The sequence below is a fragment of the Dendrobates tinctorius genome, unplaced genomic scaffold, assembly GCF_039654945.1.
Source record: "Dendrobates tinctorius isolate UK_male_01 unplaced genomic scaffold, ASM3965494v1 ptg000211l, whole genome shotgun sequence".
NCBI lineage: Eukaryota > Metazoa > Chordata > Amphibia > Anura > Dendrobatidae > Dendrobates > Dendrobates tinctorius.
Window position 1 is genome coordinate 8,612,047 of NW_027361878.1, and position 24,617 is coordinate 8,636,663.

The following is a 24,617-nucleotide window of genomic DNA, read 5'->3' on the forward strand; positions in this document are numbered from 1 at the left end:
AAGTTAGGGGAAAAATAATACATTTTTTTTTATTTTATTTATTTCCATTTTCCAGTTAGGGCTGAGATTAGGGTTAGAGGTGTGTTGGGGTTAGGGTTGGAGTTAGAATTGAGGGGTTTCCACTGTTTAGGCACATCAGGTGCTCTCAAAATGCAACATGGCATCTGATCTCAATTCCAGCCAATTCTACGTTGAAAAAGTAAAATGGTGATCCTTTCCTTCCAAGCTCTGCCATGCGCCCAAACAGTGTTTTACACCCACATATGGGGTATCATCCTCCTCTGGACAAATTGCACAACTTTTGGGGTCCAATTTCTCCTGTTACCCTTGGGAAAGTAAAATATTGGGGACTAAAATCTCATGTTTGTGGAAAAAATATTATTTTATTTTCACGCCGGGGCGTTATAAACTTCTGTGAAGCACTTGGGGGTTCAAAGTGCTCAGCACACATCTAGATAAGTTCCTTAGGGGGTCTAGTTTCAAAAATGGGGTCACTTGTGGGGGTTTTCCACAGTTTATGCACATCAGGCGCTCTCCAAAGGCAACATTACACCCGCAGACCATTCCATCAAAGTTTGCATTCCAAAACGTCACTACTTGCCTTCCAAGCCCCGATGTGTGCCCATACAGTAGTTTTCTCCCACATGTGGGATATCATCGTACTCAGGACAAATTGGACAACAACTTTTGGGGTCCAATTTCTCCTGTTACCCTTGGGAAAATAAAAAAATTGGGGACTAAAAGATTATGTTTGTGGAAAAAATGTTTTTTTTTATTTTCACGCCCGGCTGTTATAATCTTCTGTGAAGCCCTTGGGGGTTCAAAGTGCTCACCACACATCTAGATAAGTTCCTTGGTGGGTCTAGTTTCCAAAATGGTGTCATTTGTGGGGGGTTTCCACTGTTTAGGCACATCAGGAGCTTTCCAAAACGCGACATGGCGTCCGATCTCAATTCCAGCCAAAAGAGTCAAATGGCGCTGCTTCCCTTCCGAGTTCTGCCATGTGCCCAAATAGTCGTTTACCCCCACATTTGGGGTATCAGCATACTCAGGACAAATTGCACAATAACTTTTGCAGTCCAATTTCTCCTGTTACCCTTGGTAAAATAAAAAAAATTGGACCTGAAGTAATTTTTTTGTGGAAAAAAGTTAAATGTTAATTTTTTTTTAAACATTCAAAAAATTCCTATGAAGCACCTGAAGGGTTAATAAACTTCTTGAATGTGGTTTGAGCACCTTGAGGGGTCCAATTTTTAGAATGGTGTCACTTTTGGGTATTTTCTATCATATAGACCCTTCAAAGTGACTTCAAATGTGATGTGGTCCCTTAAAAATAAAATGGTGTTGTAAAAATGAGAAATCGCTGGTCAAATTTAACCCTTATAACTTCCTAAGAAAAAAAAAATTTTGGTCCCAAATTGTGCTGATGTAAAGTAAACATGTGGGAAATGTTACTTAAGTTCTTTGTGCGACAAAACTCTGATTTAAGGGAATAAAAATTCAAAGTTGGAAAATTGCAAAATTTTTGCCAAATTTCCATTTTTTTCACAAATAAGCGCAAGTTATCTGAATTAATTTTTACCCCTAACATGAAGTACAATATGCCACAAGAAAACAGTGTCAGAGTCACCGGGATCAATGGAAGCATTCCAGAGTTATTACCTCATAAAGGGACAGTGGTCAGAATTGTAAAAATTGGCCCGATCATTGACGTGCAAACCACCCTTGGGGTTAAAGGGGTTAAATAAATAGAATCAAGTCCGTGTATCTGAAAACTCCCCCTGAAATCCACGGATGGACCATTGTTGGTTCTAAGCTATTTGGAATCAGGGGTTGATAAATAAAGGATATCATTGGAGAACTAGGAGAGACCAGACCATGGCACTTCATACATGAGAGCCAAACTTCTCTTGTAAACTGCATAGGACCCAGTAGGGTTAATGGTATCGTAATAGACTTAGTTGTCCACAAAAGGGAGTTCGGGTGACTAGGAGCCAACCATAACTTTTCTATTTCGATCTATTTATTGTAAGTGTGGCGCCCCTGAGGCTCAGTCGCCACAGAGGTACTGCACCTCCTCCTGAGGTGTGGTATCCCACCATCCAGGTAAGGTGGAGACTCCTGACCACACTCCAACACCTGCACCCCACACAACACAGTAGTGTAGCAAAGCACCCATTGGTGGCTCCCTTCTTGGAACACGAAACGTGCTGGGAGGTGGGTGGAGTTAGATTACATTACAAGGAGCGGGAAGAGTTTAGGATTAGAGGTCAGTTGGTGGGAGAGCTAGAGAGAAGATCCCAGGAGAGAGGGATAGATGGATGGAAGTGCTGCAGCAGATCCCAGTGACCTGGGTCTGCTGGCACGGGAAAGGGAGAGAGAGAGCAACATAGACGGAAAGCCTGATTCTCCATAGAAAGAAAGGATTAGTACGGAACGTGAGGAGTAAAAGAGAACAGAGGACGTGGGTGAGAAGAGAACCCTTCCTAGAAGTTCTAAGCGCAAGGCCGGGGCCCGGTCCCCGAGGTTGTATGGATACTAATGGTCCTGCAGCAGACACCGGAGGAATAGAAGTAATGACCACTCTATTCCCACACAAGACTTGGGGGCACAACAGCAACTGGATAGTAAGCCGGGACTTAGTAGCAAGGAGTCCCCAAAGCAGGCTACAGCTGTCTGCCGTACAAGTAGGAACATCAGACAGGAGGAACTCCAGTGTAATTCAGTACTAGGAGTACTTCATCTAAAGGCGCTATTAGAGGAGAAGTTCAGAAAGGCACATGTTGGCGGAGTGTTGGAAAGGTGTATTCCATCTGGCCTGGGAGTTGACCGAGTCCCAGACCCGGAGGACACGGCACAGAGGCGGGCACCTGTTTGTACAACAGACTGTGAGTAAAGCTTTGGAACTACATGCCCTGGTGTCCTCCACTTATTCCTGCGCCAACCTGTCCAGCACTGCTACATCCCTTGCGCCTGACACCACACCAACTACGTGTCACCTCACTTACTCTGCCCTGGGACTACAGCCCTGCCTGTGGAGGGCTATAACACCATTGCTGCACCACACCATCAGTCCCAGAGGATATGCATGAAGCGTCGGCTTAACACCTCCCTTGCCGAACACCACAGGTGGCGTCACGAACTATTCATTTCCATTACAAAACATCATTCAATCTCCCTTTTACTTGGGCGCCCAGGGCCATGGACCGGGTCACCGCTGCTGTGACAATCCCCTCTGAGAGACCAGCCCGGTAGAGAGTACCCCACAGCCCTGGGAGGGCGACCCGACCCATAAGCCTATAGCGAAGCCCACAAAGGAATCCTGAGACACCCAATAATATATAATGATATCCGGGACGGACTGACCTCCCTGTGATCTAAGGGAAGTGAGAACCTGTTTAGAAATTCTATGTCGTCTAACATTCCAAATAAACTTCATTATAACATCTTGGAGAGATCCAAGTTTCCCAAGAGGAACTTTGACAGAGAGAGGTAAGGCTTCCGTTTTGGAAGTGTTTCTTTTATATCCCCATAAGTGTCCACATTCTTTTAATGTGTCCAGAAGATTGAGGATTGTTGTGTAGAGCTTGAGGGAGGGTCAACAAAACAAAAGTGATATCTTTTATTTCCACCTCTGAGATGTTAGGATTCTGTTGAATCATTGCTGCTAAGGGCTGAATGCACATTACATATTGAAGGGGAGAGAGGGGACACCCCTGTCATGTGAGTTTTTAAACTTTTAATAAGTTTATGCAGTGACTCAATATTTTCAGCATTGACTCTCGTTTTTCCAAACTTCTGCCCTTCGCCTTAGCAGCTGGATTTCAGCTTCTGGGCCAAATTCTCATTGATGACCCATTCTTGTCTAATCAATGTTGGGAGTTTATTACAATTTCTGAGCTTTTGTAGTCCAGCTTCTTTTTGAGGATTGACCACAGGTTCTCAGTGGGAATGAGATCGGAGGAGTGTCCAGGATTTGGCCCTGAAGCTGATATCCAGCTATCCATACGAGAGGTAGAAGTTTTGAAAAATAAGGGTCAACACTGTAAATAGTGAGTTATTGCATAAACGTAATACAAGTTTAAAAACTTATGAAATGTTTATAACTGTACTTCAGTGGCCATAAAAACATCTGAGGAAAAAAAGCTAAAAACACTGAAGCAGCAAAACTTTGTGAAAGCCCAAAATTTGTGTCAGTCTCAAATCTTTAGGCCACGACTACAGTAGCTCCACTCAGCTCCTCTTGCTCTATAATATGCAGTAGGTAGATTAAAGAGAAACTTCATAATGTCCAGTTCCATTTCAGTCTCTGTCTATGGAGGGGATGTAGAGAAAAAGGAAAAATTGGGAAATGCTACAGTTGATGCTTGTCAGTAATGGTTTCCATTGAGTTGAGCAAAATCATTTGTGCTGCCCTGCTCCAGGCCGTCTTGGTGACCAGACCAGGGTAGTTTTTATTTCTGAGGCTAATATCCTTGGCTTGGCTTTTTAGGTGCCTCTGCTGTTTACTAGTCCTCATTAGTGATGAGCGAGCATGCTCGGGTGCTAACTAATTGTTTTCGGTGTGCTCAAATAACATGTTCGAGTCCCCACGGCAGCATGTCTAACAAACATGTGTTACAGCTGTCAAATAGCTACGAGACATGCAGGCGCGGAGACTCAAACATATTTTTCGAGCACGCCAAAGACACTCTGTTAGCACCTGAGCATGCTCAGATAACACCTTATCCCAGCACGTTCACTCATCACTAGTCCTCATGTAAGGTCAAGACATCAATGGGTCAAGTTAAGTTTCCCCGGATGCTGGGCCATGGATGTCAGCCTAAAAAATGAAAACTGCCCTTGACCGACTGCCACAGAGGACTGGACTGGACTCAGGACCAGGGCAGTGCAAATCTTTTTTTTTGTCCATCTCTAGACTTAATGGATCTTGTTTCTTCTATATAGGAAGTAAATCTACTGAAGGACCGACATGGATCACCACTCCACATGTGCTTATCTGTGTATAGAAGGCCTCGAAACGCGTGACGTGTACTTTACTGTGAAGACCCGGAGCAGCCGATGCTCCACATCCGCACCAGACTTGCCATATTGCTCTCACTATTCCGCTGCATGTAGGAAGCCGATAGAACAAGAGTCCTGGTGGGCTCAAGTTGACCCTTGTAAAAATGTTAGGGAAGTGCTGAGATCCTGATTGTACTTTAGGAGCTTGCTTATGTAAGTAGTTATCATTATATTCTGTACACCATGATTAGTTTTTCTTTTTTGTAGGCTTGAAAATCCTTTGCCTCCGACCAATAACCGTCATTTCGTTGATGAATGGAGCCGATCATGTCGTTGTGATTGTCTGCAGATCATCCATCGCCTGTGGTTATGTAAAATGTAAATCTATTCATTGTCCTTTTTTTTGTGTTTTTAATAAAATATTCCGTTCCTCCAGTCTTGCGCTTTCCTTTACACATCCTACTGCAGAGAAGACGACCCGGTCGGTCACAGGTCCATTAGTATATTCCTCCGTCGCACCCCAGAGAAAGATTTCCTTACAAGCAAAACCACCACAGCTAAAACCGTGGCACCAAGAACCGTGCCGATCACCATGGCTGCATAGTTTGTGGTCGCTGGTAGGAAGAAAAAAAAAGTGAGTGAGTAAAGCAAAGATAGTTTTTAATTTTTTTATTTCTAAACAAACCAACTTGTATCAGGGTTTTTTGTAACCAGAAAACCTCTTTAGGCCTGGATCACTCATTCGAGAAACTCGGACGAGTCTCACATCTTAATACCCGGCACTACCGCCGACACTCAGGAGCAGAGTGTTCAGCTGCATAGAAATACATGCAGCTGCACGCTCCGCTCCTGAGAACCAGCGGCTGTGCCAGGTATTGATGTGTGAGATTCGTCCGAGTTTCTCGCATGTGTGATCCCGGCCATAACTGCTTCCCGACCGCCAACGGTAGATAAACGTCGGCGCTTGCTGGGCTTTGTGCAGCGCCGATGTTTATCTACTGTCGGTGGTTTTGTGCCCCCCCGGGACCCCCACATACCTTATAATGCAGGGATCCTGGCACATAATGCTTGCTGCGACCCCCAACCTCATCGAGACCTGATTGGTACAGGTCCTAATGACGTCAGCGTCACAGCAGCCAATGAGAGAGCTCGCTGGGAAAGCTTGTTGTTTCCCGGCGATCTGACTCATAGTAACGCGACTTCTCCTCTGATCTCGCACTGACAGGAGATCAGAGGAGAAACAGCGTTACTGTGTGACAAGATCGCTGCCTGACACAGCTGTGCCAGACAGCGATCTTGTCACACAGTAACGCTGCTTCTCCTATGATCTCCTGTCAGTGCGAGATCAGAGGAGAAGTGGTGTTACTATGAGTCAGATCGCAGGATTCAGAGGAAACACAGTGTGACAAGCGCTGTTGGCAACAGCTGTGCCAGGCAGCGATCTTGTCACAAAACAAAGTAAGGAAAAAAAAACTGGTTAGGGTTGGAGGGTCAGGGGTGTGTTGTGGTTAGGGTTATGGTTGGGATTAGGGTTAGGGGTGTGTTGTGGTTAGGGTTATGGTTGGGATTAGGGTTAGGGGTGTGTTGGTGTTAGGGTTGGAATTAGAATTGGGGGTTTCCACTGTTTAGGTACATTAGGGGCTTTGCAAACACAACATGACGCCCGCAGACCATTCCATCAAAGTCTGCATTCCAGAACGTCACTACTTCCTTTCCAAGCCCCACCGTGTGCCCAAACAGTAGTTTTCTCCCACATATAGGGTACCAACGTACTCAGGACAAATTGGACAACAACTTTTGGCATCCAATTTCTCCTGTTACCCTTGGGAAAGTAAAAATTTTGGGGCAAAAAGATCATTTTTGTGGAAAAAATATGATTTTTTTTTTATTTTCACGGCTCTACGTTATAAGCTTCTGTGAAGCCCTTGGGGGTTAAAAGTTCTCACCACACATCTAGATAAGTTCCTTAAGGGGTCTAGTCTACAAAATGGTGTCATTTGTGGGGGGTTTCCACTGTTTAGGCACATCAGGGGCTCTCCAAATGCGACATGGCGTCCGATCTCAATTCCAGCCAATTCTGCATTGAAAAAGTCAAACGGCGCTCCTTCCTGAGCTCTGCTGTGTGCCCAAACAGTGGTTTAGCCCCACATACGAGGTATTGGCGTATTCGGGAGAAATTACACAAAAAATTTTGTGGTTCATTTTTTCTTTTTATACTTGTGAAAATAAAAAAAAATTGGTTCTGAAGTAAAATGTTTGTGAAAAAAAGTTAAATGTTTATTTTTTCCTTCCACATTCCATTCATGTGAAGCAGCTGAAGGGTTAATAAACTTCTTGAATGTGGTTTAGAGTACATTGACGGGTGCAGTTTTATAATGGTGTCACTTTTGGGTATTTTCTGTCATATTGACCCCCTAAACTCACTTCCAATGTGAGGTGGTCCCTAAAAAAAAATGGTTTTGTAAATTTTGTTGTAAAAATGAGAAATCGCTGGTCAACTTTTAACCCTTATAACTTCCTAACAAAAAAAAATTATGTTTCCAAAATTGTGCAGATGTAAAGTAGACATGTGGGAAATGTTATTTATTAACTATTTTGTGAGATATGACTCTATGATTTAAGGGCATAAAAATTAAAATTTTGAAAATTGCCAAATTTTCAACGCTTTTGCCAAATTTGGAATTTTTTAACAAATAAGCGCAAGTCATATCTAAGAAAGTTTACCACTAACATGAAGTACAATCTGTCACGAGAAAACAATGTCAGAATCAGCGGGATCCGTTGAAGCGTTCTAGAGTTATGACCTCATAAAGTGACAGTGGTCAGAATTGAAAAAATTGGCCCGTGACGAAGGCAAAAACAGGCTCTGGCACGAAAGGGTTAAGGTCCAATTCACAATGTGCTTATACAAAAACATAATTCAGACGAAACCCCCAATAAACCTCTATTGTTTCAGAGAAAACATACTTTGAAAATCTGTCTGCAGACCATAACCTCAGAAGAGACTTGTCCGTCTCCACCCCTGGCTGGCTCTTCCTAGTTCTTCAATACTGCAGCCAGCCTGGGATTGATGCTGCCCATGGTTTAGGCAGCATGAATCATCTGACCGGTTCCCTTTAAATAGTCATTTATGTCTACACAGGGGATTTAGAACTCTGTATTAGGAAAATAGCTCTGATAACAAATTGTGAAGAGCACAAGGGCTCCTTACTCGAGTTTGCCTAGGGTGCTCAGGTATGCACGGAGTATCGCGGACTAACGAGTGAAATGTCAGAGTCCCTGCGGCCACATGTTTCACGGTTGTTAGACAGCCATAAAGCATGCGGCGACTGTGCTGCGTATGTGAGGCCAGCAGCTGTACGCCCTCATATCCTGATGGGCGCCTCTGGTCTTCAGCGTCTCCTTGCCTTGCGATCGCTGTCCTGCTTCCTTGCTTCGTATGGATGACACCTTCTACTTCATCCACACAGCGTCCTCCATTGTGCTTCTGCACAGGCGCACTTCTCTCTGCTCTGCTGAGTGCAGAGCAAATACTGTAATCTGCATGTGCCGGGAAAGGTCAAAGATCTCCGCAGAGAGAAGTGCGCCTGCGCAGGAGCACAATTCCATTTTGTTGTTTAGCAACAACAAAGCGGGAGATTTACTATGAAAATTAGGTCACAATTCAGACTAAATTTATGCCAAAAAAAACTAGTGTACCTTCACCACATTTATATTTTTGTCTTCTAAAATAGATGCGGTTTTAGCAGTAGGGATACGGCTTAAAGGGAATCTGTCACCAGGTTTTTGCCACCTAATTGGAGAACAGCATCATATAGAGACAGAGACCCTGAATCCAGTGATGTATCACTCACTGGGCTGCTTGTTGTAGTTTTGATAAAAATCATTGTTTTATCAGTAGAAAATTATCACCTAGACTACTAGTAAACCTGCTCCCAGATAGTCCTCCATATTTCTGAGTTCTGTATGACCCCACTTCCCCCACCAATTGGCAGCTTTCTGCCTATGCACAGTGTATACAGAAAGCAGACAGTGGGGTGGGTGGGGTTATACAAAGCTCCGCACTCGGAGAAGATTTGCAGCAGATAAAACAAGGATGTTATCAAAACTACAGCATGCAGCCCAGTAAGTGATACATTGCTGGAATCAGGGTCTCGTCCTGTACGTTATAGAGCTCTCAGATCGGGTGGCAAAATTCTAGTGACAGATTCCCTTTAACCCCTCTCTGCCATCTGACGTACTATCCCGTCCATGGGACCCGGGCCCCTATGCCCATGGACGGGATAGTACATCATAGCGATCAGCGGCGCTCACTTGCGGCCGGGTGTCAGCTGATTATCACAGCTGACACCCGGCACTATGTGTCAGGGGAGGTCACGACCGCCCCCGACACGTTAACCCCTGGCACACTGCGATCAAACACGATCGCAGTGTACCGGGGGTTTAGGGAAGCATCGGCAGGAAGGGGGCTCCCTCCGTGCTTTCCTGCGACCCCCGCAGCAGCGCAATGTGCAGCGCTGCTGCGGGGGTCTCCTTCCCTGCAGATCCCCGGATCCAAAATGGTGGTGGGGACCTTCGGGGGCCTGCAGGGAGCCGGCTTCCTCAGTGCCTGCAAAGCGCAGGCATGAGGAAGTCTTCTGCAGTGCCTGTGACAGATCGCTGATCTGTCACAGTGATCTGTGATGTGACAGATCAGCGATCTGTCACATGACAGTTATGTCCCCACTGGGACATTGTAATAAAGTTAAAAAAAGTGTAAAAATAATTTATAAAAAAATTGCTAAATAAATAAAAAAAAAAATATTCCCTAATAAATTCATTTTTTGGAAATAAAAAAAAAAACAATAAAAGTACACATATTTAGTATCGCCGCATCCGTAACGACCCGCCCTATAAAACTGTCCCATTAGTTAACCTTTATTGAACCCCTTAAAAAATAAAAATAAAAAACGAAGCAAAAAATAAAGCTTTATTATCATACCTCCGAACAAAAAGTGCAATAACGCGCGATCAAAAAGACAGATATAAATAACCATGGTACCGCTGAAAACGTCATCTTGTCCAACAAAAAACGAGCCACCATACAGCGTTATCAGTGAAAAAATAAAAAAGTTATAGCTCGCAGAATAAAACGATGCAAAAATAATTATTTTTTATATAAAAATTTTTTCATTGCATAAAAGCGCCAAAACATAAAAAAAGACATAAATGAGGTATCGCTGTAACCGTACTGACCCGAAGAATAAAAGGGCTTTATCAATTTTACCGCACGTGGAACGGTATAAACGCCCCCCCAAAAGAAATTCATGAAACGCTGGTTTTTGTTCATTCTGCGTCCCAAAAATTGGAATAAAAAGCGATCAAAAAATGTCACGTGCCCGAACGTGATATCAATAAAAACGTCAACTCGTCCCGCAAAAAATAAGACCTCATATGACTCTGTGGGTCAAAATACGGAAAAATTATAGCTCTCAAAATGTGGTGATGCAAAAACTATTTTTACAATAAAAAGCGTCTTTTAGCGTGCGACAGCCGCCAAACATAAAAACCGCCATAAATAGTAAATGAAACCCCCCGTTATCACCCCCTTAGTTAGGGAAAAATAATAAAATTAAAAGAAAATGTATTTATTTCCATTTTCCCATTAGGGTTAGGGTTAGGGCTAGGGTTAGGGGTGTGTTGGGGTTAGGGTTGGAGTTAGAATTGGGGGGGGTTTCCACTGTTTGGGCACATCAGGTGCTCTCCAAACACAACATGGCGTCTGATCTCAATTCCAGCCAATTCTGCGTTGAAAAAGTAAAACGGTGCTCCTTCCTTTCCAAGCTCTGCCATGCGCCCAAACAGTGTTTTACCTACATATGGGGTATCAGCCTACTCAGGACAAATTGCAAAACAACTTTTGGGGTCCAATGTCTCCTGTTACCCTTAGGAAAATAAAAAATTGGGGGCAAAAATATAATTTTTGTGGAAAAAATGATTTTTTTATTTTCACACCCGGGCGTTATAAACTTCTGTGAAGCACTTGGGGGTTCAAAGTGCTCACCACACATCTAGATTTGTTCCTTAGGGGGTCTAGCTTCCAAAATGGGGTCACTTGTGGGGGGTTTCCACTGTTTAGGTACATCAGGGGCTCTCCAAAGGCAACATGACACCCGCAGACCATTCCATCAAAGTCTGCATTGCAAAACATCACAACTTCCCTTCCGAGCCCCGACGTGTGCCCATACAGTAGTTTTCTCCCACATATGGGGTATCAGCGTACTCAGGACAAATTGGACAACAACTTTTGGGGTCCAATTTCTCCTGTTACCATTGGGAAAATAAAAAAAATTGGGGACTAAAAGATCATGTTTATTTTTTTTATTTTCACGCCCGGGCGTTATAAACTTCTGTCTGTGAAGCCCTTGGGGGTTCAAAGTGCTCACCACACATCTAGATAAGTTCATTGGGGGGTCTAGTTTCCAAAATAGTGTCATTTGTGGGGGGTTTCCACTGTTTAGGCACATCAGGGGCTTTCTAAACGCGGCATGGCGTCCAATCCCAATTCCAGCCAAAAAAGTCAAATGGCACTGCTTCCCTTCCGAGCGCTGCCATGCGCCCAAATAGTGGTTTACCCCCACATATGGGGTATCAGCATACTCAGGACAAATTGCACAATAACTTTTGGGGTCCTGTTATCCTTGGAAAAATAAAAATTGAGGGTGAAAAGATCATTTTTGTGGAAAAAAATGATTTTTTTAATTGTACGGCTGTACGTTATAAACTTCTGTGAAGCCCTTGGGGGTTCAAAGTTCTCACCACACATCTAGATAAGTTCCTTGGGGGGCCTAGTTTCCAAAATGGTGTCATTTGTGGGGGGTTTCCACTGTTTTGGCACTTCAGGGGCTTTCCAAACGCCACATGGTGTCCGATCTTAATTCCAGCCAAAAAAGTCAAATGGCGCTGCCTCCCTTCCGAGCTCAAATAGTCGTTTACACCCACATATGGGGTATCAGCATACTCAGGACAAATTGCACAATAACTTTTAGGGTCCTGTTGCCCTTGGAAAAATAAAAATTGGGGGTGAAAAGATCATTTTTGTGGAAAAAATAAGAGTTTTTAATTGTATTGCTGTACGTTATAAACTTCTGTGAAGTCCTTGTGGGTTCAAAGTTCTCACCACATATCTAGATAAGTTCCTTGGGGGGGGGTCTAGTTTCCAAAATGGGGTTACTTGTGGGGGGTTTCCACTGTTTAGGCACATCAGGGGCTCTCCAAACGCGACATGGCGTCCGATCTTAATTCCAGCCAATTTTGAAAAGTCAAACGGCGCTCCTTCCCTTCTGAGCTCTGCCATGCGCCGAAACAGTGGTTCCCCCCCACATATCAGGTATCAGCGTACTCAGGAGAAATTGCACAATAACTATTGCAGTCCAATTTCTCCTGTTACCCTTGGTAAAATAAAAAAAATTTGGACCTGAAGTAATTTTTTTGTGAAAAAAAAGTTAAATGTTCAATTTTTTTTAAACATTCAAAAAATTCCTGTGAAGCACCTGAAGAGTTAATAAACTTCTTGAATGTGGTTTTGAGCACCTTGAGGGGTGCAGTTTTTAGAATGGTGTCACTTTTGGGTATTTTCTATCACATAGGCCCCACAAAGTGACTTCCAATGTGAGGTGGTCCCTAAAAAAAAATGGTTTTGTAAATTTTGTTGTAAAAATGAGAAATCGCTGGTCAACTTTTAACCCTTATAACTTCCTAACAAAAAAAAATTTTGGTTCCAAAATTGTGCTGATGGAAAGTAAACATGTGGGAAATGTTACTTATTAAGTTTTTTGTGTGCCGTATCTCTGTGATTTAAGGGCATAAAAATTCAAAGTTGGAAAATTGCAAAATTTTCAAAATTTTTGCCAAATTTCCGTTTTTTCACAAATAAACGCAAGTTATATGAATTGAATTTTACCACTAACATGAAGTACAATATGTCGCGAGAAAACAATGTCAGAATCACCGGGATCCATGGAAGCGTTTCAGAGATATTACCTCATAAAGGGACAGTGGTCAGAATTGTAAAAATAGGCCTGGGCATTAACGTGCAAACCACCCTCGGGGCTTAAGGGGATAAATTGCAACAATGTGTGTGAAAATGTAGTCCAACCCTTTTATTGGCACTGATTGGACATGACTACTTCCAAGCTGTGGTTCTCCTTATCTGTTAGGACCAGCACCAAGTCCCTCTTGTAGGGATTTAGAATTGCTTGTTAGTATGGTTACAGTGTCTGACGACCACCCACTCTTACACATCGTCATCAGGCAGCAGGTCCCTAGGTGAGGACCAATCGCTGGTCCTGATACTTGCCTTTTTTCCTTTCCTCCCGTATCACGTAGATGGGGTTGGTGGTTATGTGGTAGGTTCTGGTCTCCAGGGCGGCTTTTGTTGATTGCTTAGACAGTACTTGTAAAGGACAGTAGGAACTACAAGACTTTGAGTGGTTGGACTTGAGGCAGAGCTTTACTTCACAGCTTATAAATATCTAATAAGAGAAACAACACAATATATACATAATGATGGATGGCGAAACAATAGCGATAATATGTATAATATGTTATCATATGTTTAGTCTGCAAAAAACACATCAGGTTTTTGTGTTACCTGTATATTTTTAAGGAAAAAAATGGCATTTTTGTTTTAATTAACAATTGTTATTTAAATAAATAGCAAACTTGCAATTTTCACGCTGATCACTGTGACTTTTGTCACCTGTTACTTCCTGTCCTTTCAAGAGCAATTTTCGGCAATCTCCTTATCATCAGAGGCAGACATGTTTGGTGTCTATGAACTCGTAATAACCTGGAGAATTATAATGGCAGGTCAGTTTTAGCATTTAGTGAACATGGTGAAAAAAAAAACAACTGAGGAATTGCATTTTTTTGCAATTTCACCGCACTTGGAATTGTTTTCCAGGACACGATATATTACAACTAGAGTTGAGCGAAACAGGTCGGTCAGATTCAAAAGTCGCCGACTTTCGCCAAAGTCGGGTTTCATGAAACGAAACCCGACCACAGTGTGAAGTTGGCCATGCGGTCGGCGACCCAAGCGTCAAAGTCAGGTTTCGCCGAATGCTTGCACGTGACTTTTTTCAGCCAATGAGAGAAGCGGAGAGTAGCGGGAGTAGGAGGGAGAGGGAGAAGGGAGAAAGAGGGAGAGAGAGATTTCGCCGCCTCTGGGGTTAAAATTCATGCTAGGTGTGCTTACAGTTCTCCACTCACTGCCGACTTTTCTCCCCATTGACTTGCATTGGGTTTCGTGTTTCACGACTTTTCCCTATAGTCGGCCGATTTCGTTCGACTCGACTTTTGAGAAAGTCGGGTTTCATGAAACCCGACTCGACCCTAAAAAAGGCAAAGTCGCTCATCTCTAATTACAACCAATCCTGTCGTTTAAAATTAGAACTCGTCCTGCAAAAAAACAAGCTGTCACATGGCCATATTGACCGAAAAATAAAAAAGTTATGGCTCTGGGAAGGAGGGGAGCAAAAAATGAAAACGCAAGAACAAAAATACCTCCCGGAGTTATGGGACCATAAGTTTACCGAGAAAGTCCTGGTCAGATGTTTATTTCTTATACCATACACTTGCATCGGGACTCAGTGGGCAAGGGAGTCAACTGAGACCATAAAAAGTGCTTCCCATTAGGTATTAAGTTGCATGATGTGGTTGTAAGAATAGTCTGTGATTCATCAGGTTCCTGCCTCTGCACAGGAGGGAACTCGAGCCTTGCCTTCTGCGGTCTCCCATTCCTCTCCAGCCGGAGAGGAGCCTGCTCAATAGAGACGTCAGTCCCAGCGTCTTGCCCAGGCTAATGCTAGACGTCTTGCTGCTCCTCCTGGCTCTACTATTGTATCATGCCTGAGTCAGCAGCAAACAGACGCTCCTGGGACTAAGTCCTGCTTTTCCCCTATTGAGCAAGCCTGTGGGATGACCTCTCATTGGAGGTCAGATGTGATGTGCTCAGGTCCTGTTTCTGCTCTGATTGGGCCACCAGGAAGGTCCCGGAAGGCTGCAGCTATAAAAGGCTCGCATGGCTGCCTGGCCATGCGCTAGTATAGAGACTTGTTGCTAAGATGGTGTATTTGATGATGGATGTCTGGTGAATGAGTTATTATATTTTCCCTCCCTTTGATTTGCATGTTGGTAGGGTTTAGGGTTTTTGAGTCAGCACCGAGTACTGGCACTGCCTAGTGCCGCAGTGCTCTAAGCTCCATTTACGTATTAGCGTCTGAGGGCGCCATTCAGCACATGGCACCTCAGTACCGCATTACCACAGCGTCCGTCAGAGCGGCGCCGTGCGCAGTTAGTGCGCTTTCCAGCTCTAAGCTGAGGCTGGTTAGTGGCGTCCGCCAGTGCGGCGCTGTACATACTCTGTGCGGTAAGCAACTGTCTGTAGCACCCTATGACAGTTAACAGGGCACAGCGTACCTTAAGGGTACACGCCTGGCACCGCAGTAGCGGTTCAGTGCGCGAGTGGGTCTAGAGGGTCACTGACCCCGTGTCTTGAGGCAGCGCCCTGTGACATCACACTAGTGCTCTCCTAGCCGTAATCTGAGAGGCTGAACAGGTTACAGTTCCTACACCGTACAGGGCACTCTCTGTGAAGTAACACAGTTTGCCTCAGTACACATTTGGTGACTTTAACCCACGTGAGTTTGGCTAGTCCTTACCATACACTGTCCGTCATTGCCTAGCTAGCAGCAAACAACTCTGCACGTTGGACCCCGGACTGCGAACGCACCTAGTCTCTATGTTTATTTAATTAGGTGCGTTCCGCCACTCCTTAACATAGTCATTGTGGGGAAAAAAAAAACACTTGACTAAGCAGTGGTACGCTCAGATAATTGTGGAGTAGGTCTGAAGTGTGTCCCAGTATTTCTGTAGAGGATTTCCTACAAATGATGTCGGGGGGAGAGAAGGATCCAACCATCAGAATCTCAATAATTGATCCCTTTCGTCCAGCGGGAAGTTGAGATGGCTGCCATGCCAAGTGTTTCTGCGTTTGAGGTGAGTTGTTAACATGGCTATCTGCTGTCTAATGTATATGAGGGCCTTGAAAGAAATCGTCCAGTTTAAATAAATTATCGCCTATCTAATAGGGATAGGGTTCCTCGTTCTGCTGATTGATGCAGGTCCCTGAGATTAGACCTCCACCTATCCCATGGGTGGGTAATAATTCGTTTTGACCAGAAAGAAGAAGTAATCTATACTCTGGGTGTGACCCTTAGAAGGTGAATGGAGACCTGAAATAGAAGGCTACACCATCTGTTCAATTGTCTTTTTTCTTTTTGTGTTGTTGTGGCTTCTTCTGATTAGAAATGTCTGAAACCTCCACAATTTTGTAGCTCATGTGAGTTTTGAAACCATCAAGCATATTGTGCCACTTGAAGAGAAGGTAACCGAAAAGCTGCTGGTGCCTCTATGAGCATTCATGTTCCGTAAAAGTTGAACTGATCGACATTTATTGGTCTAAAATTGTCCTTTTTTTTTTTAAAGAGAATCTGTCATCAGGATTTTTCTATTTAATCTGAGAGCAGCATAATATAGGGATGAGTCACTTATTAGGCTGTGTGTTGTAGTTTCAATACAATCAGTGTTTTATCAGCAATAGTTTATCACTACATGACTAGAGCTCACATGCCAGGAAGTTAGGGTAATCTGTGTAACCACACCCCTAGCTCTGATTGGCAGCTTGCTGGCAGTGTAGACAGGAAGCTGCCAATCAGTGGTGTGGGCGGGGTTATACACAGTCTAAAAATCTCTCTCTAAAATCTACATCATACAAAACAGGCGTTCTATCAAAATTACACCAAGCAGCCTAGTAAGTGATACATCACTGGAATCAGGCTTTCTTGCCTTCTATTATGCTGCTTTCAGATTATATAGCAAAAAACTGCTGGCAGATTCCCTTTAAGATGGCCACTCAGAGACGCTAAATTCTGAGTTTCTTTACATCTTATACAAGGCAAAGCACTAGAAAAACTCATCATGCCTACCATGGAGGAGCCAGAAATCTGGGCAACTCCTGAGAGATGCAGTGTGAACACCATCTTGTTGGCTTCCCTTGAGATGTTCTTTGCCATTCTGTTGTCTAAACACCTGGAATTAAATGAAAAGTATTTCCGTTAGGAATTAATGATATTTGATGTAAAGATGACCTGTCACCTTCCCTGACGTGTCTGTGCTCCTAAATCAAAGATCTAACAAGAGATTTGCTGCCACTGTTATTTTACCAGGAGTCCAAGTATTTAGTAAAACACTAAAGTAGTATTGCTCCATAATATAAGTGAAGTGGAGCTCTCATGTCAGGAGATCTCCACTTCAGTTTTATTTTTTTATGGAGCAATACTACTTTAGGAAATCTGAGCAAAATAAGTTATTCTCATGTGATTGTTTAACAGATGTTTGAATTCCAGCAGAGGAGATAGCATCACTAATTCCACTACGTCACGTACAAATCCCATCATATGTTACCCAGACAGGACCTTGATGTCTCTCCAGAACGTTACCTTGCTCTGTGCTGACTTGGTCAATGTGAGGATAGCAGAGCAAAATAGACCTAAAGGTCTCTCTTCACGATGCTCCTCCAAAACTGACACCTTTTGGTCATTTTATAGATTGTGATCAAGTGCCTCTGCATCTCGGTAGAGATGCTTTAGTTAAAGGGAGTCTTTCCGTAGGATCAACCCTTCTAAGCCGTCTATATGGGCATGCAGCTCATAGGAACCTGAATAAAATGACACCTTGATATCTGCGATCCGATGTTTTATTGCAGAAAAATACACATTTTTCTTAATATGTAAATGAGCCGTTAAGATCTGTGGGCTGGCCATAGATCTCACTGAGAATCTGCCTCCAGAGCTTTTTTTTTTTTTTTTAATCAGATAGTTTTTATTAAAAGTTTTAGAAATGACAGGCATGTACAACTTACAACATGTTGTCAAACATTCCCTTCCCCCATAACACCCCCCTCCCTTTGTCCGATCTCCAGAGCTTATTTTAACTGAAAAAGAGACATTACCGGTGTGAGACATATAATGACTGACAGTCTGCTCGCTCTCCCGATCTACATTTCTCACACTGGTAACGCCGCCTTACATTTATAATAATCTATGGAGGCAGATTCTCAGGAAGATCTATCTCCGGCCCATAGATCTTTACAGCTCATTTACATATTAAGAAAAACATGGATTTCTCTGGAATAAAACATCGGATCACAGATATCAAGATATCATTTTATTCAGCTTCCTATGACCTGCATGCCCATATAGACGGCTTAGAAGGGTTGATCCTATGAAGAGACTCCCTTTAAAAATAATTTATTAAGGACAGAAATAGCTAAATATACAGATGTAGCAAAGTTTACCTTGACTCACAGTGCATCGTCCTGATACATTGTCGAAGAAAGTTATCTCATTGCATGAGCCATTGACCAATGTCAAGAGAAGTGTTGAGTTGTTTTTTTTTGCGCCATGATACGAGTCAGTATAACCTTTGCTACATCTGAATCTTATCAATACAAGGAAAGAGAAGTTTCATATGATACAAGCAGATTCACAAGACTCAGGCCAAGCTGGGGTACTGGGCACAACAATAAGGGTGAATGAGCAGAGGGGTATGGAAGCAAGAGACGCTGACCTCCTTTGCTCTTTTCGGTAGAGGACAAGGTGGTCCGTCGATGAAAGTTCTGCACGCACTCTCACTTAGGCAATGAAGGTAAACACAATATTTTTTTTTTTTTCTATGATATTCCATGGAGGTGTAGGAAGACAACAAAAAAAATAATAAAAGTTTGTTTCTTACCCATCTTGGATGAAGTAGGACCTGGTTTTGTTCCTTTTGCTCACCAGCTTGCATTCCATGATGACCAGCCGGACATCGCTCCTGTTGGTCTCTGCCGTCACCGTGACCGAAAGCCTCTCAGAACCCCTGATATGCAGGAGAGGGGATGGATCCTCATTCATGTTTGTGGCGAGGACTGGGCCGAGTCCAATGCCAAAACGAAAGTGACCAAACTGTCCGTCAGTCAAGCAATCCGTCCACACAAGATTGGTTCGCTTGGTACCTTGAAGATGAGTTTGGACAACCAGCGCATCGGTGTCGTTACTGACGTTCCTTACTGCGGCGCTTGTAGTGAATTCCAAATTATGCTCCTTTAATTAAAAAAAAAAAGAAAATTAGACGAAATGCTGCGAAGATCAGCAACAGTGGAAGCCATAAAATATCCACACTGCAAAAACTATAAAGCAAAAGCTTGTATTCCCCCATTCTCTCCCAAATTCAGCTAGCACCTATGCTCTGTGTCTCCAAAGACAAATCTTTAAGATTATTCGAAGGTTTACTTGATTTTTTCCTCTTCGCCACGACAGCACCCACTGAGAGAGGGGATCCGCCCCCGGAACAGGAAACCTACAGAGAGATAAATGGGGCGGTCCCCCTCGCTCCCTCAGTTTTGGTTTCCTGTTCCTGGAAAGGAACCCACAGAAGAGGATTCCTGGTCTGGTAGCCGCCTGCGTGCAGAATATGAGCAGCAGGGGCCCCAGGACTGGAGGCAGCATCGGGCGGAGAGGTGTGTCCCCCCCCCCAGAGCTGGTAATGCAGGTGAGGCCGGAGGTGACAGCGGTGCCAAGGCTCACTAGGGAAGAGGGACATGGCTATACCCCCCCCCCCCCGAGGGGGCAGGCGCATTGCAAGTACCATATGGGGCATACTGGGCCGCGCGCCCCCTCCCCCACCCCCCCCGAGGCAGAAGAGCTCGGGCACCGGGCTGAGCAGTGCCACCGGGAGTCATACCTGCGGCAGGGGTTAATGGAGAAGGACCCTGTGGATGGCGAAGCGCAGATGCGCGGTGAAGCATCGCCGGCCGCATCACTACACGGTGACCGAGCGATCCCCCAGGTGAGGCAACCCGGAAGTGGTTGAAGACTTCCGGGGTCAGGACAGGAGGCAGAGACCGCGGGACAGCGAAAAGATCGTGGGAAGCGTGTACGGCAGCCTTTAAGCCCGCAATAGCAGCCACGTGCACGGCAAGATCAATGTTGGTGTGGCTGAATGACTTGGAGGACAATATTAAAAATGGAGTAGCTAGGAATAGACTCCTTTCCTCTATGCCCCTCATTAAGGGAGCAGCGGCCTTCCTCTCCGACTCCTCCGCGGACTCCCTCCGGTTATCGGCTAGAGCGGCAGGACTGACCAATGCAGGCAGGCGGGCCTTATGGTTGAAGGGGTGGAAAGGAGACACACAAACAAAGACTAGACTGTGTGCTATACCCTGCCAGGGTAAGTACCTGTTTGGCACGGAACTGGATGAGATTTTGACAAAAGCGGGGGAGAGGAAGAAGGGTTTCCCTAACCCGTATGTTCCGTTCAACAGGAGGGCCTACAGGAAGCCGCCGTTTGGTAAAAAGAAGGACTTTAGGCCCCAGGACCGCTGGGGAAATAAGGACCCCAAACAAAGGGGCAACCTATTCGGGAAACGTCCCTTCAGGGGAGACAGGTCCCGATAAAACCATTACACCGGTAGGTGGCAGGCTATTAAAATTCAGCCGCCAATGGGAGAAGGTGACATCAAACCCATGGGCCATAAATATCGTGTCATCAGGCCTAAGATTAGAATTTGTTCGGCATCCACCGAACTCCTTCCTATTGACTTCTATGAAGTCCGGGACACAGCAGGAAGCGCTGGAGATGGAGATTGCAGTACTGCTAACTAAACAGGTCCTGGTAGAGGTCCCAGGGGACGAAGTAGGAATGGGCTTTTATTCTCCTCTATTTTTAGTCCCAAAACCAGATGGCTCCTTTAGGACCATAATAAATTTAAAAAAGCTTAATACCTTCTTAAAACTGAGGTCGTTTAAAATGGAGTCGATAAAGTCTGCAATAAAGCTTTTGTTCCCCAGGTGTTATATGGCAGTCTTGGACCTAAAGGACGCCTATTACCATCTCCCCATATATCGTGGGCACCAGAGGTTCCTGCGGGTAGCAGTCTGGTTAAGAGGTCGGATTCAGCATTTCCAGTTTGCGGCAATGCCATTCGGACTATCCATGGCTCCTCGGGTATTTACAAAATTGATGCTGGAGGTTATGTCGTATGTAAGGCTGAATGACACACTAGTGGTCCCTTACTTGGACGACCTACTCATAGTAGGAAAGTCTGTTTCACAGTGCGAAGCCAGAATAACTAAGATTATCTCATCCCTGAGAACACTAGGCTGGCTAATTAACTGGGAGAAGTCTAGGCTAGAACCAGTAACCTGTCAGAGGTTTCTAGGCCTGCAAGTGGACTCCGTAGCGGAGGAATGCTTTCTGCCCCACGCCAAAGTGATAGCTATAATCAATAAGATAAGGAATACTATAGAAAGACCTGTAATATCATTGAGACAGGGTATGTCCTTGCTGGGATCCTTGATATCGTGTATTCCAGCGGTGCAATGGGCCCAGTTCCACTCTAGAGAACTACAGTGGGCTATTCTGCAGGAAACAGATAGGCTGCAGGGGCGGTTGGAAGGGAAGATGTCCCTATCGCCCGAGGTGGTTGAATCCCTAAGATGGTGGTTAAATCCTTCCAATTTATCGAAGGGAGTGCAATGGTGGGTGACTCCTTCCAAAATACTCACCACGGATGCCAGCCCCTTGGGTTGGGGGGCCCATCTAGAGGAGCACATGGTACAAGACTGGTGGCGTAATGATGAAATAGAGAACTCCTCTAATGTAAAGGAGCTAACTGCAATTTTCTATGCGATATCTCATTTTCTCCCGCAGTTAAGGGGCGCCCACGTAAGAATCCAGACAGACAATACCACCGCAGTGGCCTATATAAACCGGCAAGGAGGCACGCGGTCAGTGCCACTGATGTCTATTGCGGGAAAGATCCTGGAGATGGCCGAGGTACATCTCTCCTTGTCAGCACTCCATATAAGAGGAGTAGACAACTCCCGAGCAGACTATCTCAGTCGCCAAGCCCTATATCAGGGCGAGTGGGTCCTCAGCAGGCACGTCTTCGAAATGATAGCGTCAGAATGGGGCACACCAGAGATAGACCTATTCGCGACCAGAGCCAACAGGCGCGTAAGAAGGTTTGCTTCACTCTACAGGTCAGACAACCCAGACATTCTAGATGCCCTCCAAGCACCCTGGACATTCCAGCTAGCCTATGCCTTCCCTCCAATGGTTCTACTACCAACAGTAGTCAGGAAGATAAGACAGGAGTGGGCGAGGGTCATCTTGATAGCCCCGTTTTGGCCAAAAAGACCGTGGTTTTCATGGCTGAGAGCCATGTCAGTAACCGACCCGTGGATCCTGCCGCTGCACCAGAATCTTCTCTCGCAGGGACCCTGCTACCATCCACAGGCCAAAGCCCTGCACCTAGCGGCCTGGAATTTGAAAGGGAGCTACTGAGGCAGAAAGGTTTCTCAAAGAACCTAATCAATACCCTGCTGCAAAGTAGGAAGGAATCCACAACAAAAATATATGCTAAAGTGTGGAAAAAGTTCCTGGCCTTTCACCCAGCAAAACTAGCCGGGGAAGTACCTATTACGGCCATTCTAGAGTTTCTGCAAAAAGGCCGAGAATTAAGGCTCTCGGTAAGCACTCTAAAGGTCCACGTGTCAGCCCTAGGAGCCCTATTTAACTATAACGTGGCGGCAAATAGATGGGTGACCCGTTTCATCTCAGCTTGTCAACGCTCGGAACCGGTGCATATTCCTCAGCTACCAGCATGGAACCTTACTCTAGTTTTGGATGCTTTCACTCAGGCACCATTTGAGCCCATAAGCTCTCGTTAAAAACTGCTACGCTAGTAGCCTTAGTATCGGCTAGAAGAGTGAGTGATCTTCACGCTCTATCAGTGGACCCTCCGTTCCTGTCAATAACACGAGATAGTCTGATTTTAAAGACAGACCCGTCCTACCTTCCAAAACGGGCAACTAAATTTCATAGATCTCAGGAGATATACCTACCTTCCTTCCACGAGAACCCGTCAACACAAGACGAGGTGAAATATCACACTTTAGATGTGAAAAGAGCAGTGCTAGCCTACCTAGATAGGACCAGTCCCTGGAGGCAGAGTAGGTCTCTTTTTGTCTCCTTCCAGGGTAGCAGGAAGGGGTCTGCAATTACATCGGGCATCGGTCTTCTCCGTCTACCTTTTATAGTCACTATAGACTAGATTTGTCCTCTACAGAGGATCTAACCTTTGGTAGATCAGTCCTTAACACGGTGTGCCCTCCCAAGTGATTATCTCTGGAAATCTCTCAGTGGGTGCTGTCGTGGCGAAGAGGAAAAACCGGATTACTTACCGGTAATACTCTTTTGTAGAGTCCACGACAGCACCCGCTCACTTCCCTCCCGTATTAATTTTGCACACATGGGTCTCCTTGGTGGTGGAGATTATGAGTTAAGTTAGATATGTGATTAAACTTAGTAAGCATAAGAAGCTACATAGGGGTAAGATAGATGAATCGCCCAAACAATTTGACTAAAACATGTATGGCGGTTCCTCCGTGGTTCTCGGTAACACAAACTGAGGGAGCGAGGGGGACCGCCCCATTTATCTCTCTGTAGGTTTCCTGTTCCGGGGGCGGATCCCCTCTCTCAGTGGGTGCTGTCGTGGACTCTACAAAAGAGTATTACCGGTAAGTAATCCGTTTTTTTTTTTTTTTTAACTATCTCCAGTCAAAATCCTCCCTCCTCAATAAAGAATTTGGTGAAATTGTACCTTCACACCTGGCGCCGACAGTCTCAAGAGTAGTCGTCATTTTTATTTTATAAATCAATAGCACACGTGAAAATGAGTAATATATGTTATAGGTGAAATCTGCTTCTTTCTCCTTCTGGACAGATCACGCATGCTTAATTCATGGATAAAATCCTGTATTCGGTGAAGACAGGTTTTCACATTACTGGAACAGGAGATGGCAGTTGGTGCTTTTAAGATTCTATGGAGAAGGGAGGGCGGAGCTAGAGGTAAACACAGATATTCAGCTGCAAATTCTCCTGAAAGTCCCCCCCCCAAAAAAAAAAAAACTTGTACCATCACGCATACAATTTATCTTGGATTGTCCTCTTTGTGACTCTCCCTGACAGATGATGTTGGGGGAGAGAAGGATCGGGCAGAAGGAATTTCAGTGCTCAGTCTTTTTGTTCCTCTTTCCCTTCTGAAAACACGTGAGCATGTTCGAGTCCGACTCTACCACTCCACATCTATGGTCAGTACTCCAATGGTAATTTGATAAGTGATACTACACATATCTCCCTAAATCTGTGCCACATTATTAATGTGAGGCCAAGCACCCGGACTCAAGGCTCAGGTACGTAGGCTATCCCAACACATCGGTATGGCAGCTAGAATTCAAGGGCATTGTCAATGGAAAACATCTCCATGGTTCAGGGACCACACAGAGTTTATGGGAGCAGATCCTCTCCAAAATCTTCCTAAAAAGAAAACGCTTCAAGAACTCCTGGAAATCTCTGAATTGTTTCTATAGGAAATCCATTTTGCAGTTCATATGATGAGTTTTGTCAAACTTTTTTTTTTTTGTAAAGAGGTTTTGAATAAACTCCTAGTGGAAACTAGTAAATAG

General features: G+C 44.6%; 2 protein-coding genes across 2 annotated transcripts in view; one reads left to right on the forward strand and one right to left on the reverse strand.

The window, feature by feature from the left end:
- GATD1 (glutamine amidotransferase class 1 domain containing 1) overlaps positions 1-5,439 on the forward strand; it is a 131,781-nt gene extending 126,342 nt beyond the window's left edge. Inside the window, exon 6 of the mRNA XM_073554384.1 lies at positions 4,948-5,439. Within this exon, the coding sequence (XP_073410485.1) occupies positions 4,948-5,009 (62 nt within the window). The 3' untranslated portion in view covers positions 5,010-5,439. The remainder of the gene's footprint in view (positions 1-4,947) is intronic.
- Positions 5,440-5,483: 44 nt separating this feature from the next.
- LOC141058223 (uncharacterized) overlaps positions 5,484-24,617 on the reverse strand; it is a 29,653-nt gene continuing 10,519 nt past the window's right edge. Inside the window, exons 2-5 of the mRNA XM_073554383.1 lie at positions 18,841-19,190; positions 17,034-17,136; positions 13,343-13,517; positions 5,484-5,618 (exon numbers count right to left, since the gene is read on the reverse strand). Coding sequence (XP_073410484.1) covers positions 5,491-5,618; positions 13,343-13,517; positions 17,034-17,136; positions 18,841-19,190 — 756 coding nt within the window. The 3' untranslated portion in view covers positions 5,484-5,490. The remainder of the gene's footprint in view (positions 5,619-13,342; positions 13,518-17,033; positions 17,137-18,840; positions 19,191-24,617) is intronic.